The 21,340-nt window shown below is 39.0% G+C and overlaps 1 protein-coding gene and 1 pseudogene across 4 annotated transcripts; both read left to right on the forward strand.

Annotated features, from left to right (window-relative positions):
* The first annotated feature begins 3,406 nt into the window (after window positions 1-3,406).
* Window positions 3,407-9,626, forward strand: LOC148734701 (uncharacterized; annotated as a pseudogene).
* Window positions 9,627-10,702: 1,076 nt separating this feature from the next.
* LOC111337016 (histamine H2 receptor) lies at window positions 10,703-20,884 on the forward strand. Of its 4 annotated transcripts, XM_088753904.1 has the most exons (3): window positions 10,731-10,783; window positions 13,795-13,844; window positions 18,667-20,884. In XM_088753904.1, the coding sequence occupies exon 3, from the start codon at window positions 18,706-18,708 to the stop codon at window positions 19,732-19,734; it is 1,029 nt and encodes a 342-aa protein (XP_088610030.1). In that variant the 5' UTR covers window positions 10,731-10,783; window positions 13,795-13,844; window positions 18,667-18,705; the 3' UTR covers window positions 19,735-20,884. The 4 variants fall into 4 exon arrangements, with proteins under 4 accessions (XP_088610031.1, XP_088610030.1, XP_088610029.1 ...); XM_088753905.1 differs by lacking the exon at window positions 13,795-13,844 and having other exon boundaries at window positions 10,703-10,783; XM_088753903.1 differs by lacking the exons at window positions 10,731-10,783; window positions 13,795-13,844 and adding an exon at window positions 14,517-14,582.
* Window positions 20,885-21,340: the final 456 nt, after the last annotated feature.

Genomic DNA, 21,340 nt, shown 5'->3' on the forward strand with positions numbered 1-21,340 from the left:
AAATCGATCCTTCCACTTTTCCTTCCTGGCACTTCCTTCTGCTATATCCATGTTCAAAGACAATTCTGACGAGATAATGATTAGACCACGGAACAATCCTGCATTAACACCCAAGTCGCAAATGGAGATCAATGATCAGGGGCCGGGGGGCTGTAACTGCAGTCACACCCAAGGCACTAGAACACCCGACTGGCCTGCCCAACCCGCAACCCAGCCACGAGCCCACCGCGCCGAGCCCCCCCGCGCTAAGCACATGTCACACTAGAGCCCGAGGCTTAGTGGAAGAAAAATAAAGAAACAAAAAATACATAAGCGAATAAATATAAAACGAGATAAAAACTGCTGAACGAAAAAAAAGCAACTGCGGAATGGAGGGAGGGACGCTATAATACAGCCAGCACAGTGCAATCACATGGGAGAAAACGCATGCACTGATAAGGATGACCGCTGGACCAGGACTGCTCCAGGTCACTGACAACCAAATGACTGCTGCAAACGCTACCGAATACAAACAAACGCGGTGCAAACGCTAACAGAAGGCTGATACGCTAACAGTACGCCAGCAAAATGCTACTGACCAGATAAGCTCCTAGTCATTAACTATGTTAAATTCTATTTAACAATTTTAGACTAAAAAAAAATAGACACCCAACGGGTGCGCAAGTCTACGGTGCGCTTTGTCTTTCACAGTGGGTCTTGAAAGATCATCTTACGAGGCCTTTTCTCTTACAAGACCCAATCAAGGGTGATGTGGCTCATAAAATCAGTGGTGTGGCCATGACATGTTACCGATTCGTCGAAAACTGCTACTTAAACCGGAAAGAGCTACCAAAATTAGACATAGCTCGGAGCAAAATGGTCAATAAATGCTATGAGAATGGCAACGATTGTGCAACTAAAATCAAAACCACCACTTCCCTGCTAAAATTGAGCTCAACTCTCTCTCTCTTGACTCCACGTACAAACGATGCGAAAATTTTGACATATTTGGTTCCCCCTTAAAATGGCAAAGTTGTATACTCGGTGCGAATGGATTGATGGATTGCTTCTTTCTCCTCAGGTGAGAAATCGACCTCAGACCGTGGCAAGTTTTATTTTTGTTTTCCCCTTTTTCTCTTCCTTTCTTTTTCGTATATCAAAAATAGATTTATTATTATATTATCTTTATTCGGAATGTCAACTTTTCATTAGCAGAAATCGCCATTCGAAATGCCAATTACTGAAGCACAGCGTTTGTCTTTTATTTCTCGCTTTTGAAAAATGGGGAAGTTTTAATCATTTCGAAGTTGAGTTTATCGATATTGTGTTTTTTGGCGATGAAGTATTCAAATTCCGGATCAACAAGGTTTAAAAACAAGGCCTATGACTGCTGAAATGTTGAATGGCTTGTCACCCTTAAAAGTACGTTTACTCTAGCGCGTTGTATCGTATGCGCAAAATTTGTTTAATACTTGGTTGAGATTTTGATTTCAATTTCGAGGGTTCGAGCCCGGCCGGACCAGTACTCATGGTCTTAAAATAACTGAGGAGAATTTGCCACCTTTTTATAACATCAAGAAATGGATAGATATTCCAGTCTTCTCGGATAAGGACGAATCAACCGTAGGCCCCGTCTCCTGCAGGGTTAGGGGTAGGAGACGTTAATTTCCCACGCACGAGATTACTATGTGATGGATGTCCTCCCCTGGGGTGGGATGGGTGGGTGTTATTGTTCACTGAGCCCCATTTAAACTCGCAATTTGCTAAACTGGGCTACCCTGTATATATATTCGTAAATACATACAATACATACATACAATCTATTTTTCATTCATCTCTGAAATTTTGTGGACTCAGATGTTAGCTCTCGGTTAAATACATGTTACTCTTCGATAGATTTAAAATTTTGACCAGTTCTTAGCTATCAGTTGAGCCCCACGCAAGAATTCGAACTGAACTTATTAAAACTTAACATGAAATGTGGCTACCACGGGCGACTAACTCTCGGCAACGAAAAACCAAAACAATTTCTAACGCGACTTTACAATATATTCAACCTCAATCGGGAAGGAACGGTTAAAACTACAGTGAAAATAACAAGCGAAAACCTATTACAATATAAATTGAGCTAAATACGCCTAAAACAAAATACGCTTAGGAAAACTGCAACGGAAATAATGATGGAAACTACGCAATACAAAACTTAAATTCGTTACGATGCTGAAGAATTACTGCCTAACGGTGAAGAAGCTACACGACATGTGGTATGGTGAAATATAGTTGTGGAATTGCTGAGTAAAACTGAACAAACCACGATGAACAATACGGTTTAAATACATGCTATGTTACGTAACGTTACGAAATGATAGAAAGCATAGCGCACGCAAAATGTCTACTGCAGTTAGTGCCGTTTGTAAAGGAACAATAAACAAAAGAAGGAGGGCAAGGCGTTTGTGATCTACATGAGTGGAAAGGAGAAGTGGAAAGGAGTGATTGAGCGATGGATTCAGGGAGTGAATTTTGGGCACAACAACAACATTGAAATTTGCTTTCAGCCATTTTGCCACTGAAACGATTTCCTGTAACAACGTTTGCACTCCATCATTCGTGGCGGCTTTACATGATATTAAGGCCGCCAAGAAAGATGGGAATGTTCACGGACGGACTCACGGACACGATACCAGGGAGTCTATGTTGCCATGGGCTACGTAAACTCGACTTTTGAGTATGGGAGAGCTGATATCGACCGTAATTGCATTGCCGAATCTTTCCTGAGAGTTACATCTGGACAAGTTGTTATAATCTGTCAAAACCCATCAAGTAGTAAAATGTAGGAATGGACATCACCATAAACATGAAATAACCTTCTGGCGGATTTAATTTGTTGCTTATTTCACTAATGATTACTTTGAAAAAAAACATGTCTCATGGCCATCGCGGAGCGATCACGATGCGCAAGTACTATTTACCTCCGATCCGGCCGATAGGACAAAATCACGCGTCAAGGGTTTACTCTCCGACCATCTTTCAGTACATTTATAGAAATAAACTGTTTTTTCTTAAGTCTGCTTCCTGGTATACACTAGAACAACTATTCACTTCTACTTCGGTGAATGATTTTAAATATTAAAACTTTTGGCAAAACATTTTTTATCGCATTTGAGTATAGACTAATTCTGGCTGGTATTCTTCATAAAATATACCATCATGCCACAGCTGGAGCCTTAGATATATTTCCATTACCATTTTAGTTAAGTGTAAATCGTGTTGTTTACGAAAAGCGAGCACATGACAACACAAGTTGTCGCGCTCTCATCCCCAGTTTCCGCGGTTTACGCAAGGAACGCCTGGGACCATGACCCCCCTCTTGGCGACAAAGAAACGGCTTGCATTTTAAGACTTGGGCTTTCCTACGGAAGTCCGAGTAATGAAATTTCTGGAGGTTCTGTTTACATGTTTAACAAATTATCATTTCCTAGAGAGACGATTGCTCTCTGGAAAAATCGAGATTTTTCATCTGCTTCAAGATTTGAAGCTTGTCAGTGGCCGCGTGGATGTTGATGATAAAAAGATAAAAGATCTCCTTCAAGAGATTGCGCAGGTACTTTCATCAAATTCCCTTGTTCTTGCTCAATGCCCACAACTTTTGCACTCCTGTTTACGAAGGGCCTCCAACGCCGTTCAAGAAACTTTTTTGCTTGACAAACTGCCAGTCCCTTGGTTAAAATGCACGGTTTTTGCTCTCCCAGACCCTGCAATCGCTGTTATGAATTATTTTGCCATATCATCTGATAAGATGACAATTGTTGGGGCCAAGGGTCGGACACATCTGTTGTTTGATGCAAATAGAGCACAAAGAGTAGATGGCCCTTTCGAAATAAGCGAACGGATCATCTACAATATCAGTCACTTGGAGTATTCTCGTGACAACGAGTTCATTTTTTTGGTCGGCTTCACAAGTGGTTTTCTGTTGAGCGAAAATACGTTGAGGATTTTCCTCATTTCAATTGGAATTCAACGGTTTACCAGTGGGGCTTCCTTACTCGTGATGGAGAATCCATTGTAGCTAAAAGAAACGTAGTGAGTTTTGCATGTCATAGATCAGAAAATACTTGCATCCGCAACTTTCTTGCTCTGTGGGCTGTTAAGGAGATTGAAGAGAGCCATAATGATGTTGTGAGTCTTAATATGGAACTAGCGGTCGAGGGACCAATAAAATGTCTGCTTAAATGTCTCTCATTCAAGACAAACCTAGTTGAGCCTCATGTGAAGCCAAAATGTCCGCTAGATTGGTGCCGTTTTTGTCGTAGATTAAGTTCACTTACAGACAAAGGATACAAAGAGGCATCCCTAACAGCGGCTCGTCGAGAAATCATAAAGATTTACCCATTTGTTTTCCCATGCCAGATTTGGGATCTTAAAACAGGAAGGCCCGTGTTGGAACGTGCGTTTATGCGGGATGTTCAGCTAGAGTCGTTTACTTACATCTGTCATGTGTCGTGTTTTGTAAACAGATGGGCAATGGAAATAGCGTGCTCTGATTTTTCAGTTTGTAACATTGCCATATTAACAGCTATTCGATACTTAGAGGGAAGTTTGTGCCTCGTACTTCAGCGGAAACCACCCATGGATTTGAAGCCAGCACAGGTTCCAGGCCTCGAGGGCGATCGTACCAACAAAGTGGAGGAGTTACTAGAAGATTTGCTGGAGAGAGACATGGTTCTGGGGTTGAGTGAGGAGCTAAAGCGGAAAGTGAACCTTAGCACTGAAAGTGTACTGAGACGAATCAAAGAGCTTGAGAATGTGACTGTTGAGCATAAGGTCAAGAGCATAGTGAAAGCAAAATGTGAGCTGAAGGATGAGCTACAGTGGTTAATTCAACGAGAGAAAGAGTTGGAGGAGAGCTGGCAGAGAGGGGAACTCTGGGAAGAGAGAGAACTGGAGCAAGAACAACTACAGTATCAGGTAAAGAGTAAATTTAAACAAGTAATGGATCTGAGGAAGAAGTTAAAGGCCGAACTAGGGCACGAATCGAAGGATGAGATAGTTTTTCTAGTACGGTACGTAGTGGGGTACTGGTTCTTGATGTGGCGTTTATACGAGAATGTATGGCGGAGCTGGGGGAAAAACTGAGCTTGGAGGTGAAGCACTTGTAACCAAAGTTAAGGGAAGAAGTGGAATTGTTACTTCAACGAGGGCGCGTGCCGGAGTATGAATTGATTGGAAGAAACCGAGGCCTGAAAATCGATCAACCGGAGGTGAAGCTAAAACAAGGGCTGAAGTTGCCAGTTGATCGAGTGCATGAGTTACAGAATAAGATAGCTTGTTTAGAGGAACTAGAGCGGATTCTGGAAACCGGACACCGGAGACAGGCGCTCGATCAGGAGGAGTCGAATTTCAAACAGAAGCTGGAGTTCCTACTTGAACGAGAGCGTGGGTCACGACATGAAATGCAGTACAAAGATTACCAGGTGCTGAAGTTTGTACTCGATCAAGAACGTCGGTGGAAGGGAGAGCTTCAGGAGCGTGAAGAGAACTCAGTTGCTTTTCTAATTGAACGCAATCGTGAGCTAGAGCATGAGCGAGGAGACGTACATGTAAACCTTGAGCAGGAGCTGGGGAGAGAATGGATAGCTGAGACCTGGAAAACGTGGACTTTGCTATCTAAATGTGAGCGTTAGCTGACTAGTACAGAATTTGCGTGGATGAGAAACCGATTCCATGAGCTCGAACAGCTTGAGGTAAGTCTGACAGCTCAGGAGGAGCTTGAGAGCTTACTTATAAAAGAAGGAAGACTGTATGATGAACTGACCTCTGATAGTGAACCAAGTGTAAGACAGTTTGATCGGATGATGGAAGACCTAGTCTATGATTTCGAACTGTCCCAGATATATCCAACAACTTAGGATATTATTTACATGCAGATAAAGGTACTGTCGACTGATTTGTGAGGATTTTAGACCGCCTTTTTCTAGAGGTAAACAAAGTGAATAGAGGAATCGAAGAAAAAGCTTGAGACTTTAAAAGAGAGGAAGCGAGAGCTTATGCATGAGATGGAGATGGAACTAAATAGAAAGAGAGACCATGAGGTCAAAGGTGCGCAAAGTTGGACGGCATGGGTGGAGAATGAGCTTATGCCCAAAGGTATAGAGAATTTGATGATGAAGAAATACCGTTGGCTGAGGCTAGATATGTTGACAAGCAAACTAAAAAAGCGACTGGAACAAGGGCTTGAACGTAAGCTGGATCGATTCCGAAACACATCTATGGCTTATAGCGTGAGGAGTCGAGAGTATGGGAGAGGGATTGGAAATGGAGTGTGGGAGCCATATCTCAGAGTACAGGAGGAAGAAGTGATGGAAAAGGAACCCTTATTTGGTGCGAGAGTTCTTACATGGATCATTTAATTATGAGGAGTACACGAATTTTCTAGAAGGGCTTCACGATGTTGAAAGTATAGTCAACGAAGATATTCTCATTTGCCATTCACCAGGAGGAAAATGGATGCTAGAGGCCAATGGTTTTCGAAAAACTCATATCTTGCGAAAAAGAAATCGAGAGCTCTCCTGGGACCATGAAACGCCGCAACGTGCTATTGAAAAGGTCACGCACTTCTCATTTACAAATGATGACTCCTATTTGGTTTATTTGACCGATAAGGGTTTGCTGCACGCTTTGTCCCTCGACACAGGTACCGTGTTAACCAGTGTGTCCAACAATAAAGTCGTTTATTTCACATGGCAATGCGAGTGTGGCTATTTCTTTTGCAGCGATACAGAAGAAAAAGCCATTCTTTTTTCGGACTTATTCAGCCCTTTCAAGTTTATACCAGCATCACCAGTAGAGTTGGCGGTGGTGGAAAAAACGATCGCAGCAGCGTTTTACTCAGCTAATACAGTTTTAGCTGTTGGTTCTGATTTAAAGGTTTCTTTTTGGCAGACCCCTGGAGCGCAAGACGGCTTCAGCTTCATTTCCAAGTCTCTTCTCGACACTTCTGGCTTACAAGTGAAGAATTGTGCACTTTCTCGAGACGGACAGCATACTGCCATTCACCAAGGAAGCAAATTAATGCTATATACCTTTACAGATTTTAGCCTTGCGCAGACCTGTACAGTCTTTGTAGAAGGATTAGGTTACACGATTTCGTCCTTTACATTTTCAGAGGACGGTGCCTCACTTCTCTTTTGTATCCAGGCTTTGCAAAGCTTTACGCGTGGTGATGTATGGGACGTTGTGGGAAAGTTCGTATCGAGCAGCGTGAAGTCACAGAAATTGACCGCTGTTGAATGTTGTTGCCTTTCATCTGGCAAACAAGAGGTTATGCTGTGCGGTAAGTATCAGATTGAGATCTGGAAATATGGTGAAAGCTCTTGTCACTTATTGACGACACTTCACGTAGAGATGATGTACCACTCTCTTAGGTTCAGTCAATGTATTATTTCGTCAGACAACCAGCTTCTTGTTTGTTGCATCGCGAACACAATTCTCATATATCGTCGAAATGCATCAAATGTCAATTCCTCCAAGAGAGTCCTCCACGGCCATCTAGGTAGAGTAGAGTTTTGTAGGTTTCTTAAGGAAAATCGTTATCTTATTTCCTATGGTATCGATGGCATGGTTTTCCTCTGGGATATAATCGAGTGTAAAGCGGTTGGATTCACAAAGATTCCACTGGACACCGTCGCATGTATGGCTGTGTCCCCGGATGGAAAAAAAATTGTTTGCTATTCATCCACCAACTTGATGTGCTTGGTGAAACTTTGCAAACTGGAAAACCCTCCCCATTAGCGTATACGCCGTGGTGGATTGGTTCAGGGCCTATTTATCGGAATGTAGTAAATAGTTGCTCAAAAAATCGAAACCAGCATCGACCTGCTTTTACATATGCCATCATTCAGGATCCGTGAGACCCGGGAGATAGGGTTCAATGACTGTATTAATTTTTTAATTCCATTTACGAAACTCATAGCAATGTATAACCGGGCCAATGCAAACATTGTTCTTTGTTTGAGTGGAGTTCGTCCACCATGTCCAGGGTAAAATGACTGAAGGTTTCCTTTGAACATCCGCGCGAATTTAGTATAAGAAGAAGAAAAGTAAAAAATTTTTGATAATTGTTGTTTTTCGACATAAAAAAGCATGTCCCGATTATCCTTGATGTTGTCAGGAAGAATGTTGTGGAACCCTTTTCTGCAATGATTTATGATTTTACAATTTCGCACAACTTCCAAAACGTTAGAATAACCTTGTTACAATGTCACTCAAGTCATGGAGTTTTAATGATCTTTTCAATGAACTATTCATCAGGTAAAATCCAAAAAACTCCGAAAGATGTCCCTCAAAATCGTGGAGACAGCGCTACTATTTACCTCTCTTGAATATATACACAAAAGGTCTTGTCAAAAAAGAATTAGAAATCCAACTGAAAGACTACAACAATTGAAAGGTTCAGCAACACGCAAAGAACACATTCCTGAAAGGCAGCTCGGTGAAAAATTCACAGTAAAGTTCTCCTGCACTCGCATTTGGTCTTTAACACCCAAGGGCACTTAGGTTGTTCCAAGTTTTTAAAAGACCTACGAAGGCGTTTTTCAGGGTAACCATATTAATGTAGTGTCTGTCAATATGATGTAGTTCCCTTCAAGACAGTTAAGGGTTTAATTTTACTAGTTCAAATTGGTTAAATGAAAGTAGTTCCCAAACGGGTATTATATAATCCAATTTCTATCATCAACAAGATGCTGGAAAACGTTTCCAATGATTATTTTAGAATATTAAGCAAGCCAAAAAAGGTTAGAATTGTAGATTGTGGTTTTAAATATCTTTATCAAGTTGATTGCATTATTACGCTCTAGTAAGAAAACTTAAACGAACAGTTGAAATATAGTATGTGATGTATTAGAAACATGATGCTAATTACCGAAGCATGATATGATGCAGTTCCAGAGCATTCATTGGCTGTATAAAATTGATTTATGTGCCGTTAGGATCAAATCTGAGCCAGAAGGCGCTTGTGTGCTATTTTGTCATGTTTCGGTCTTTAAGTTCTTTCAATCACGCGCCGGTTTGTCATTTGACGGTAGACAGCCAGATGGGGGATGGAGTTTCGAGGGAATTATGTACCATCTCTAAACCAGCGAGCGTACGTAAGATAAGGCAACGTGCTAGGTAGTCTGCTTGGGACGGCATATATGAGAGACATGTTTTCCGTAGTACAATCGACGTACTATTAAATTGGGATTATTTTTATCAAATGGGATTATTTTTATCAACCAAAGTCTTTCTCGAATAGTATTCGTTAGGTCTAGAGTTAAGGTCTAAAATGAATTTGTAGCATCTCAATTTTTGATAACAGGTGTGCATGCGCAGTTCGTGTGCCGTAATTTGTTTCTTTATCGTTTTTCTTACCTGAGTGGTTTTGAAAAGTTTACATACTTACTAGCAGTGAAACAAAAGTGTTTGAAGACAATATCACAAGATACGTAAACTACGGACTTAGATAGTATCTTTTTTTATATACTTTTATTATAAATTATGTACCTTGTGACAAAGTGCTTTCATAGGACTAATATATTCAATTTCCTTGTTGCTGGATTAGTGCAGCACATTAGGTTCATTGCGGAAGTAAAAGTTGCCTTGTTAGCAAATTTGTCTGAGTCTCGCCTGCTATATCCGTGTACGAATGCAATACTGAAGAGGTAATCATTAAACCACCGAGGTCTCGAATATCCTCTTACGAGGCCCTCTCTCTTACAAGGTCCTTTCTTGAGCGCCGCTTTTAGTTAAGGAGGTCCTTTTTGAGTATGGGGAAGCTGATATCGACCGTAATTGCATTACCGAATCTTTTCCTGAAAGTTACATCTAGACAAGTTGTTATAATTGTCAAAACCCATCAAGTGCTGGGATGTTGGAATGGACATCACCTTGAACATGAAATAACCCTCTCCTGGCGGATTTAATATTTTGCTTATTTTCAGTCATGATTACTTTGAAAAAACATGGCTCACTGTGGAGTGATCACGATGTGCAAGTGCTATTAACCTCCGAGCAGCCGATGGGACATAATCACGCGTCAAGAGTTTAATTCATAGAAATAATTTTTTTTTCAGTTTCTGCGTGGTGGTGTACACTAGAATAATTATTTACTTCTACTTTGGTGAATAATTGTAAATATTAAAACTTTTGGCATTTTTATCGCATTTGAATATCTACTAATTTTGGCCGGTATTCTTCATAAAGTATACCATTTTGTCGCAGCTGGAGCCTTAGATATATTGCCATTATCATTTTAGTTAACTGTCTCCTACATCGAACCGGAAAATGGCATCAAAATGTATGACATTTGCTGATTGTCTTGGTGCATTTATCCATCCTAGTGTTCGCGCTCCACTCACTGTCTAATGAACTGTCTCAGAATCGCTATGAAAATTTTGCTTCCTGAGGCTATTACGACTAATGTAGTTTGATTAAAAGCTTTCAGAAAACCGCATAAAACATAGCCTCATTGACCTATCATTGGACTATGGGTCCTCCCGATTGAAATAACTTGTCTTAGATGCTCTCCAGTAATGAACATCTAATTGTCTGAATGGTTTTCTTTTATGAACTGTGAGCAATTTGTGCTCTTTGATGAGCTTTTTTGAGACCCATTATCGAATGCCAAACAACTAAACGTAAACCATTAATAAAGCCCAATATAGGCCCATTTATTTCACTGTGATATGGTAAAGTGAAGTGATTTTTGCGGATTTTAAAACTTAGATGGTCATTTTCAGTTGGTGATCTGCCATATCTTGTAAGCCAGGTAAGCTATATGCTAGCTGTCCTTCGAGTTGGCTTTTTTTCGCTCATGCCCTCGATCAATAATCAGAAAGAACTTTCAGACAAATTTAGGATTTTATTCACTTATTTACAATGGGTTGATTGAGTTTTGATTTAATTCTTCTCAAAAAGAAAAACAAAATTCGGAAAAGAAGGAAAAGAAAGAAGAACCACTCCTCAGAACCTACTTTTAAACGAACATCCAGTGGTTTCCTGCAAGAAATGAGAAAGCCTTAAGGTCCACCGTACAGCAAAAGATAACTTGGCTGCACGCCCAAAACTTAAGTAAATTATCTCCATTCAGGATATAAGAAATTCAACATCACCATAACCACAATTAAAATATCCAATCTTTTAATTCCTCTAAAATCCACATCATTTTTCGGGAAGATATTTGATACTCATACTGTTTTAAATCCACTGAATACGAATCAGATTCTAAAAAAGGTTCTGTGACTGCTAAGTTATGAACAGAGAGGGGTCTTTCACGAAACCAAAACAAAAGGAATATTTCACGAGTTTTCCAAACTAAATATTTCATAAAAAAAGACTCAAATTTCCCACTGATCGTCCACTGATTGCAGTCGGGTAAGATCAAACAGAGCAGCTAATTAATCTTTAGCTTTACAAAAGGGCAAATGCGTTGGGTGATTTGCAGTTAAACTTGTTGAACAATAATTCAATCGCAGGCGAACATAAATCGTCTGCGTGATATACTTTTCGGAGAGCAAGAATATAACAGATAAAGCCATGTTTACTGAGGGTGCGTCAGGGTTGCACTTTTTTTTTGCATGATCCAAATAGTCTATTCCTTTAAAGAGGATCATCGCACTTATTTCATGCAGCAGCAATTTTCGTTCAAGTTTAAAGAAAAGTCTTATCTTTATTTAGCAAAGCCCTGTCGACTTAATGGCCTTGCTCATGAACACGTTTCCACATCTTCTAGTACAATTTGTAAGGTTAAAATGGACGAAGCGGCGAAATAACGAGTTCAATCAACGCCTGCTTGAGGTTATTTATTCTTTTTTTCAATCTACAGTGAACTTTATATCCTAATAATAGAGCGTCCACAGCGAGTATCAATTACCGGCCGCAAAAAGAACATGTTTATGTATTCCAAAAATGAAACATCAATAATCATGGAAGCAGAAACTGAGCAGAAACTGTTCAAAACAAAAACTTGAATTTGTTGTGGATGTAAATTTATTTGTCTAGACAATCTTTTATTATTTCAGATTACACTCCGTATCAGTCGAGAGAGTTTCATAGATAAAAATCCCATCTTCCTTTTTCCACTAATTTGCATCTAGTTATGTAAACAGTTTGGTCCAAGCTCCTTTTCTACAACATAATTTCCTTCCTAAGTTTAGACTGCCTGACGTAAGCTATTCCCCTTACTGAGACAAAAGCCTCCAATGGCACATTTATTCACTTTTTTAATAAAAATTAAACGTAACCCAGCTATTTTGGAGTATTCAAAACGCCAATAATTGTCTGTAACTCGACAATTTTCCCGAGTCCAGATCATCATTTGCTCTTCATCTAGACTCTAAATTCTAACTTTTAAAAGTAGTAGTGAGAAAAGACATTATCGAAACAAAGTTATTCTTGCTTTTTTGTGAGTTTATTGTGTTTCCTTTAGTTTTTCCCCTCCAGTGACGCACAACTCAAACGTATTTCATGCATGATAGCACGAACTTTTTTCTTCTCTTGTGTTGTAATCATTCTCAGTAATAAAAGCTGTTCGTGATTTAAAAATTACTTGAAGTGAAAAGTGACTTTAATCTCCTTCTAGCAAGAAACTGAGATTATTCCATTAATTTTGAATAAAAGGATGTTTTAAACCCCCTTGAAACAGTTCCTATTTTACATAATTAAAGCACATGTATTTAAAGTACATTGGGGAAACGAAGTCCAACTTAGAATAAACAGTTTTTAGGCATAAGCTAAACAAATTATTGTTTTTCATATTTGTTTTTTTAGGCTTTTTTGCGAGCTACACAAAAGATACGATCTCCCAGTGATATTGATGTAGTTTGCTTCTTAGAGAAGTAATTTACAAAAAAATTTACAGTGGAGCTTGGGACAATTCATTTAAAGTGTGACATTTCAACCTTACCTTGCATTTCGCTTTGTGAAGCCGAAGGTTTGTTTTCGACGCCCTTAAAGCCATTTGCGTGTAAAGTTTGAAAGCAAAACGAAAAAGGTTTGGTTTTATACCCTAGTGGTTTTAGTGAAGCAGGTATCATCCCTAGTCTGATGTTAAGTGAAAATTCTGATTAAAATTTGACCATATATTTATAAAAAAAACAAAACAAAAAAACAGCAGCATCGCATTCACAAAACAATTTAAACAAAATGATAAAAATAACGATTATTATTCAATTTTGTTTACTTGGACGACATTTCATTTTGTTAGTTGCTGTTTCTCAAGCTATCGAGTGATCCAGAACTAGAGTTCAAGCTCGTGTTTTTGATCACTCACTGCTATTCACGCCTCAAATGTCGCTTGCTTATTAAATATCTTCTCAGAGGGAATGACACACAATCAGTTGTCAATTAATCTTTCTTCGACTGGAGAGTCATCTAATATAATATACAATATTGGAAAACATTGAGAAGATATTCGTCAAATTTGGCTGAATAATTAATTGCTTATGATTTTTTGAAATGATCGTCTAAACAGTATTTCACACAAATTATGCAAGATGGATATACCTCTTCTATCACGAGCCAGTGCTAAGGGCACCTTATACTGGGAGTTAGAAGGTTGCAATTGTCTCCTAACAACAACCACACAATTTTGAACTCACGCAAACATCTGCTGTCTTCTTTGTTAGAAAATTTGACGAGTTGGAGTTTTTCTCTGACATTTGTAAGTGACGATATGGTAAGCAAAAGTATAAAAAGAATAACCCATCCGCCTGGTATTAGTGTGCTACAACAACCACACAATTTTGAACTAACGTAAACATCTGCTTTCTTCTTTGTTAGAAAATTTGACGAGTTGGAGTTTTTCTCTGACATTTGTAAGTGATGATGTGGTAAGCAAAGTATGAAAAGAACAACCCATCCGCCTGGTATTAGTGTGCTAAGCGAGATTATTGGAAATCATCTTATCTTTTTACAAAGACTAAAAGTAAAAGTACTTTTGTAGGAAATGGACACAGATTTAAAAAAAAAAACTGAGGTAGCTTATATTGAGTTCTTAACATTAGTGTCTCCAACCTTGTTTACTTATTAATTTATCTACACATGTAATTGAATAGTCACGACTCAGTAAACGATCTTAAATAATTATCACTCATGATCTGTTAGGAAGAGATAAATTCAAGTCAAAGGAAGGAAAAGAGGCAGTAAAGAGGTAGTAAGATTTAACTATTCTCAAAAACGTGCGCACCAGGAGAACTTTCCTTCCGCTGTTTACATTTTCCTTTTTATGCTTATTTCCTCAACAATTATAGGGAAAGTGAAGTTCTGATTGATGAAGCATACGTTTCTATAAATCAGCTTAGAAACAAAAACATTTCGGTGCTCTTCAGAGTGTCTTTTCATCCAACATAAAAAAGAAATTAATGTCTTTGTTTTCATTTTTTAAATCCCGTGTACGATTTCAAAATAAAAATTTTATTCTTTTCAATGGATCAGGTTTTTTTATTTTTATTTTTCTTCTTGAAAGGTGCTTTATGGGTGAAAACAGATCCTAATTGCTTTATAGTTTTGACTACAGCGTAAATTTACATAACTCCCCTGGTTCAAATCCGGTTTGACTGGATTTCACGGTTAGTATACATTTAACTGTAACGCAGTTAGGCATTCGAACATACGATAACAGCCTCGTTTAGGACAAAGAATAATATTTCTTCATACGTAAGTTTATCTAGTTTTTAATCAAGTTTTCCCTCTTCAATCAACTGTTGATCACAAAGGTATGTTTTTCTCTTCTTCGTGACCACTGTTCATATTTTTAAAAAATCACAACTCTGAAAAGTGCAAGTGACACCGAGATTCTTCCGACGAAATTCGTCGGAAGATTTTTTACGGCGATTTTGCATCAATATGCAACAGTCGTTGCCAATTTGTTTAGGCCCTTGATTTGTATCTCATATTTCTGCTCCTCAAATGAACTGAAATTTACAACCAGTTGGGTCAACAAAAAATAGACAGCGACTGAGTTCTGATGACACGTGGAATGACATTGAGCTTTTCAGATAGTCACTTAGTCATGAACCTTTAAAAACCCTTTGGTAGTTGTTGATATATTCCTGCATCAGACTAATGGTCAAATGAATCAAACTTGGTTCAGATGTGATTAGCATTTTCCATCTGGCACAAATGCGCAAAGTGTAATGCACTTGAACAAAATACTTCATTAAACCCACTCATTTTAACCTTAATTTCCAATGCCATAATTTCAGAAAGTTGTCTTAATTTTTGTTCGCCCTAATCATGCAACAGTTTTCGAGCGCAAAGGAGAGACTCTGAACAAGCCAAAAAAATTATAAAACACTTTGGCTGAGATAAGGAAATATCCCTTCGCTTTACTCAAAAGACAGAGCAAATTTTGGCCCATGAAGAAGATATGAAAAAGTCCATCCATCGAAAACAAATTGTGCGGCAAGCCCCTGATGCAATTAATCCATTAAAGTAAGTGGCCCGAGGTGTCTCCATCTAATGATTCAAACAAAGGCATTTTCTTTTTTACCTTACCTTAAAAATGATCAAAGAGGGAGTTTTTAATATCATATAATTTTTTGATATCACAGGTAAAAAATATCGATTGTAAGTAATCTCTGCAATCCTACCTATACTGTAAGCCTTCATCGTACAAAACAGAATCTAATCAAAAGTCTACGTGATACTTAATATTTCACATTTTGAAATCAGCCTTGACAAGCCCTGAACACTAATAGGAAATTGTCCCTAAAAAGCAGAGCGAATTTAGAACAAATTTTTTTTGTTATTGAGACCTCACCATGCACTGCCGACGATTGAAAACTTTGCGACTAATACAACTGTCTCCTGAACATTTATGGGTTTTAACGCTAACCATTTGCCAGCACAAATAGTAACTTTATTTATAACTCTAGTTGGACAATATTCAAGTACCTCTGTGCAACAAAAGGATTTTAGTTCCTAACAATACCAGCACAGTAATTTCCTTAGATGAGATTTTCATCTTTTTTCTTTGTCGGTCGAAGACTAACCAATCGTGTCAAACCTTCCCGCGGGAGGGTATGCGCATGACAACATTAGCCAGCGACCACCGAACCGCCGCATGAAAGCCAACCATATGGGACCCATAATGTTTTCTTGGGAACCGATTAGAAAATGTAAACGTTAGGGAAATTTCTTGAACCAAATGAGAGTATATATAAAAAAAAATTACTTATACTTAGTACTTATTTTAATTTCTCTGTTATTTGGGTCGTAAGAGCAGTGCCTTTGATTCGTGAGAAATATTTACATGTAACACGTGCCAAAGTCTTTTTTAATACAAGTTAGTATAATCCCAGGCTTTGCAAGACAAAAATGAATAATTTTCTATGTTGAAAACTCATTTCTGTGGTCATCAAACTAGCTTCAACTTAACCTAGTCGGCGATACACGAACAAGTAAATTTTCGTTTTGGTTGAGTAAAGGATGGGTTAATCACTTCATGTTTGAGTGTTGGAGTGAAGCAGTTAAGAAAAGGTGAAAATTTCTCATTAAGTTGAAATGTCAATAGTGAATCCTTCCCTTTTTTCGGTGAAATAATTTGTAGGAGTTCTATATCAGGGCTAAAATAGCTCATACGTGCCGACCTCAGTTTCCGCAAAGTTGCAGGTATTATTTACAATCGGTCATTAAGTCTGTAGGAGATGCTTCAAACTAAAGTATATATTATTGAATGCCAAACGGTAAGCTTTGGCGGTCTTATCTGCAGTTTTTATGAAAGGTCTACTTCACAAAAATTTCATTAACACGGATGCTGTACTAATTGCCCCAAATCCTTTACGATATATTAGTCGGAAAAGAATAAAGAGCCCTTGTCAAGAGTTTTCTCAGCTGATTGCGCGGAGTTTTAAACCAGAATGATAAGTGAGTACGATTTAGAGCAAGTTGATTCTGGTCGGAAAGTTACGGTTTAAAAAAAAACAGTTCTCTTATATGAAAGGAGTTATCTGATCGGCCAGTTTTGGTTGATGGTAAACGTCCTTAACAGAGTAAGCGGGTCGATTCTGGAAAGCAATTCAGGTAAAGGTAATTTCAAGTGCTCTGGTATAACTTACGCCGGACAAATCCTTTAGTACGTTGTTTTCGCTCTTTCTGATTAGATTTTATTTTTCTTGTCATGGAAGAGTTCATTTTTCCTGAGCCATCAAAGTAAAAATGATCCAAATGTTTGGTTAAATGGAACCATCTTGGACTGAGTAATCATTCTTTAATTCTTTTCGAGTCGTTATGCCTTTTGATACAATATAAACAAACTGGTGGCTAATCCGAAAAGATGACCAGCTTTTTGTCGAAGGTTAAACTACAGAGCTCGACACCAAATCAAAGTCATTTTGATTCGTGAGTAATCACTCCGAAATAGTGAAATATGAAAGCAGCAGATTTTGAACAGCAGCCTTCAGGTGAACAACGAAACGCCGCCGCCTTGAGTTCTACGAACCTTTTTAAAAACCGAAAATTCAGAAACGTAATAATTCAAACCAAATCCACGAACTTTCACCGTTTAATGTAAAACGCATTGTCTTATCAATATTATTTTCAGTTCTTTGTGACTAAAGAACACTTTTTTCGCCGGAGCATGTTCCATTTGTCGAAACAATTCTGATAATCGAAAAATGCTCAGGCATTTCGGAGCCATACACAGCAAACTTTTGATTGTTTACAACTTGAGAGTAAGCACGTTTGAATAATATCTATGTTTTACCTTCTCAAATCTCTCTCAATTTTCCTGAGACAAGTGAATTTAAATACTGTCCACTGTTCATGGTTTTACCGTTGCAAATTGTTGTAAAGCGTTTTCAAGGCTTGATATTTCAAGCATTTTTAGGTTTACCTTTTGTTTTATTAAGTCTCGCCTTTTCGCCCCTACGTGCTATTTTGATGAATCTATAGTTTTGATCATTTATTTTTAGTGTGTGCTTGAACTTAGCTCAGTTCTCACCGTGCTAGACATTCTAATCGCTTGTTATGGTTGAGGATAGCTAGTTTGCTAGGTGGTCATGTTTGAGTTGGTAAAACTGACCTTGAGTCTTAACCACACTGAACATCCTGTTTTGGAAATTCCCACGGTTAGCTAACCCAAACATGTCTGTGATTTTTGTATTTAATACTGGAGCACTCCTTGCTGAAAGTAGTAGAAAATAAGCAGTGGAGAAAGAGAGAGAAAATTAGCTGTAGTAGAAGCAGCAGTTTAGGAGAGTAAAGAAGAAAATTACAGAGTCTCAGTATCTCTTGTTAATTCGCCGAGCGAGTGGTAAATTCCCCGCAACAAATTATTTCTGGGGGAATATAAACTGACATTGAGCCTAGTAACAACCAACAATTGGTGCGAAAGACAGAGCAGCCGCGTTTTTGGCGGGATAAAAAGGCAATCCGACAGTCCCCCTAGAGATGTTCCGATCGAATTTTATTTCTCTCTTCGTTCGAGGAAAAATTATCTCATACCACATGCACATCAAAACTTGGAGGGTTTTTTCGCAGACCCGAGCTTTCATTTGAGAATTTGTGGGGGAAACCATCTTTTCTCGATTTGATAAAGAGGCATGAGGCATCTATCTGAGTCTTTTAAATACTTTGTAGCTTATCCTTCAAACGAAAACAAAAATATGATTATAACATTTTTCATTTTTTTTTTTTTGTTATGGTTTTCAGATTCCTACATAGCCGAACGTGTACCTGCAAGAATATAAGATGGGTCTCGGAGCAAACCACTGTAAAGGAGTCTGGGCACCGAGAGAAGTCTCTCTGACCACTCTGTCTGTAGCTGCCGTGTACTGCCTTATCACAGTGCCTGGTAATCTCCTAATCATCCTGTCAGTTCTTCTAGACCCCAAAAAGAGCCTCCGCCGTACACCTTACATTCTCCTGGTACTAAACCTAGCCATCACTGACTTGATAGTTGGTGCTATGGTCGAGCCATTTTCAATGTACACCCATGTAAGGGAAGCAGCCCGCCTGTCAATCAGCTACTCATGGCTGTCACAGTTTGTGTACTTTATATGCTGTACCGCTTCCCTTCTGAGTTTGTGCATCCTGACCATTGACAGGTACCTAGCCATTATTTCGCCCATGTGGTATCGTGTCAACATGACCAATCCAAGAGTCACCCAAGCGTCCATTTTTATCTGGCTCTTGTCGTTTGCTAGCAGCGGTTTGCTGTTTGTCACAGGATTTGTCATGTATGCCTTCATCTTCGCCATCCTGACGCTTTTCTGCGCGATTTTCATCTTGGTGTTCACGTACGTTCGTATATTTGTGGTTGTGAAGCAAAAGGTCAAAGATCTGAATAATTTGCACCAAGGCGATGCTGAAAGGAAAAAGGCCCAAGAAAGAAACATACTATGGGAGAGAAAGTTAACGAAAACCCACTTGGTGATGTTGCTGGCGTTCCTGGCCTGCTACGGCCCAGCGTGTATCATGATTTTCCTGATGAATCTGTGCAGCAGCTGCAGCTGTGACGTCATTCACTGGCTAAGAGATATGCATTTTGTGCTGATCACGTTCAATTCTTTAATCAATCCCTTTGTGTACGCGCTGAGGTTGGCTGGGTTCAGGGAGGCGATCCGTCACTTGCTACGCTCTTGTTTTTGCTGGAGAGGAGGAGCAGTGGCGTCGTATAACGATCAGGAAGCGTCGTACACAGCAGAAACCAGCATCACTCGATCTACGACGCTCGCTGTACCTCAGCCAGTGCAAAATGAATCCTCGTCTGTCGCTTAATCACTTTGCATATCTTATTCCAACTAACTCTCATCTATTACCCCTAACAGAGTCACGCGTAAAATCTTCCTCTTGTTCAATATCGTCTGCATAAATAGTAAAGAGAGGCTAGCAAACCGGGGGGGGAGGGGCTGAGTTGAGAAATATTTACGCGTCATGTGTGCTTTGATTAGCAATTAGTCCACAAGCGCGTTGGATATGAGAAGATACATGGCCAATGAGTCCAAGTTGGCTATAATCATCTCATGTCCAACATACGCGAGAATAATAATTGTTTAATTAAAAATGCCCCAAAATATGGATAAAAACAAACAAAATGCTATGCTGTACAAAAAAACACTTCTGGTTTAACTTGTCTTCATGCGCACGCCAGGCATATTGGCTTGTAAACCATGATGACTAAGCCAACGAAAACTCTTGAATTGTATTATCCAATGATCCAGTTTTTAAGAACAGCATTTCAAGCTTCACGAAGGGAAAACTTAAAATATAACTTTACTTAGACATCCTGTAAAATTCACGCGTCACACATATTAATCCTAGGCTTTATCATGTTTCTCTTTGCCACCCTCTGAAGATCTTTTACGCTCAAAATTCTTTTCAGTTATTGCTGACTGCACCTAATGTACTCGTGAGAGTCAAAGACGAGGGCGTCTTAGGGTAAATGGAGGTGTTATCGATGTTTAAGGATATTTAGGATAGATCGAGCAGACTTTCCCATTCACTCTCCATAAGATGCATGCCACGCTATAAGCTTATATTCACTGAAAGCTACCACATTGAACTTGGTATGCCTGTGGTAAATAATAGCATCCCTATATTGACGTAGATATCCTTAACGCAAATAGATAATCTAGAAGGATATCCAATAAGAATTCTACAACCGAGTTTAAGGCGGTAATTCGCCAACTTGTTTTGCGCTCGTTGACTTTTTAATAACTTTCATTATCCCTTCAAGTTGGAAACAGTATCATGCTTGCTGAGTCAAATAATAAATAGACAACCGTTGACATACATGCTTGGAATGGGACACCCGTCCAAGGGAAAACGCACCTTATTGTGTATTAATGATATCCCTTATACCGGGAGAGCAAATACGTTCTTTACTTACTGTGTATAATTAAGTTGTAAATAAAGATGTAATTGAGGAGTTTTGGTCAAGGCTGTATCCATATCCAGTTAAAGGTAATAAGGTGAAGTTATCTATGCAATCAGAGAATATTTCCTCTTCAATCAAGCTAACCCACACCGCCGTTGCGTGAAAAGTTCGTCCGAACTTCAACGGTAAATTAACATGTGGAGGATACCAATCAGGGCCTGACACGAACTTCCCTTCTCTTCAGAGCACTTCAGAGACGTCTTTTAAAAGATCATGACTGATGGGACATTCGAAGTTTACTTTCCTATAGACTTAGCCCACCAAATCGCTCCAAATGTATCTTTTCTTCTCTCATATACAACCGTAAAAGAGACCTTAGCAATTAAAAACACTACCATTTCATACTTACCACCCCAAGTGGGACTAGAAGGTCTCATTCGACACTGAATATAAGCTGATAGACTCTCCGGGGGGTGCATTAACCTTCAACTGGTACTTAAGGAGGGG

Source organism: Stylophora pistillata, chromosome 3 (assembly GCF_964205215.1).
Source record: "Stylophora pistillata chromosome 3, jaStyPist1.2, whole genome shotgun sequence".
Lineage (NCBI taxonomy): Eukaryota > Metazoa > Cnidaria > Anthozoa > Scleractinia > Pocilloporidae > Stylophora > Stylophora pistillata.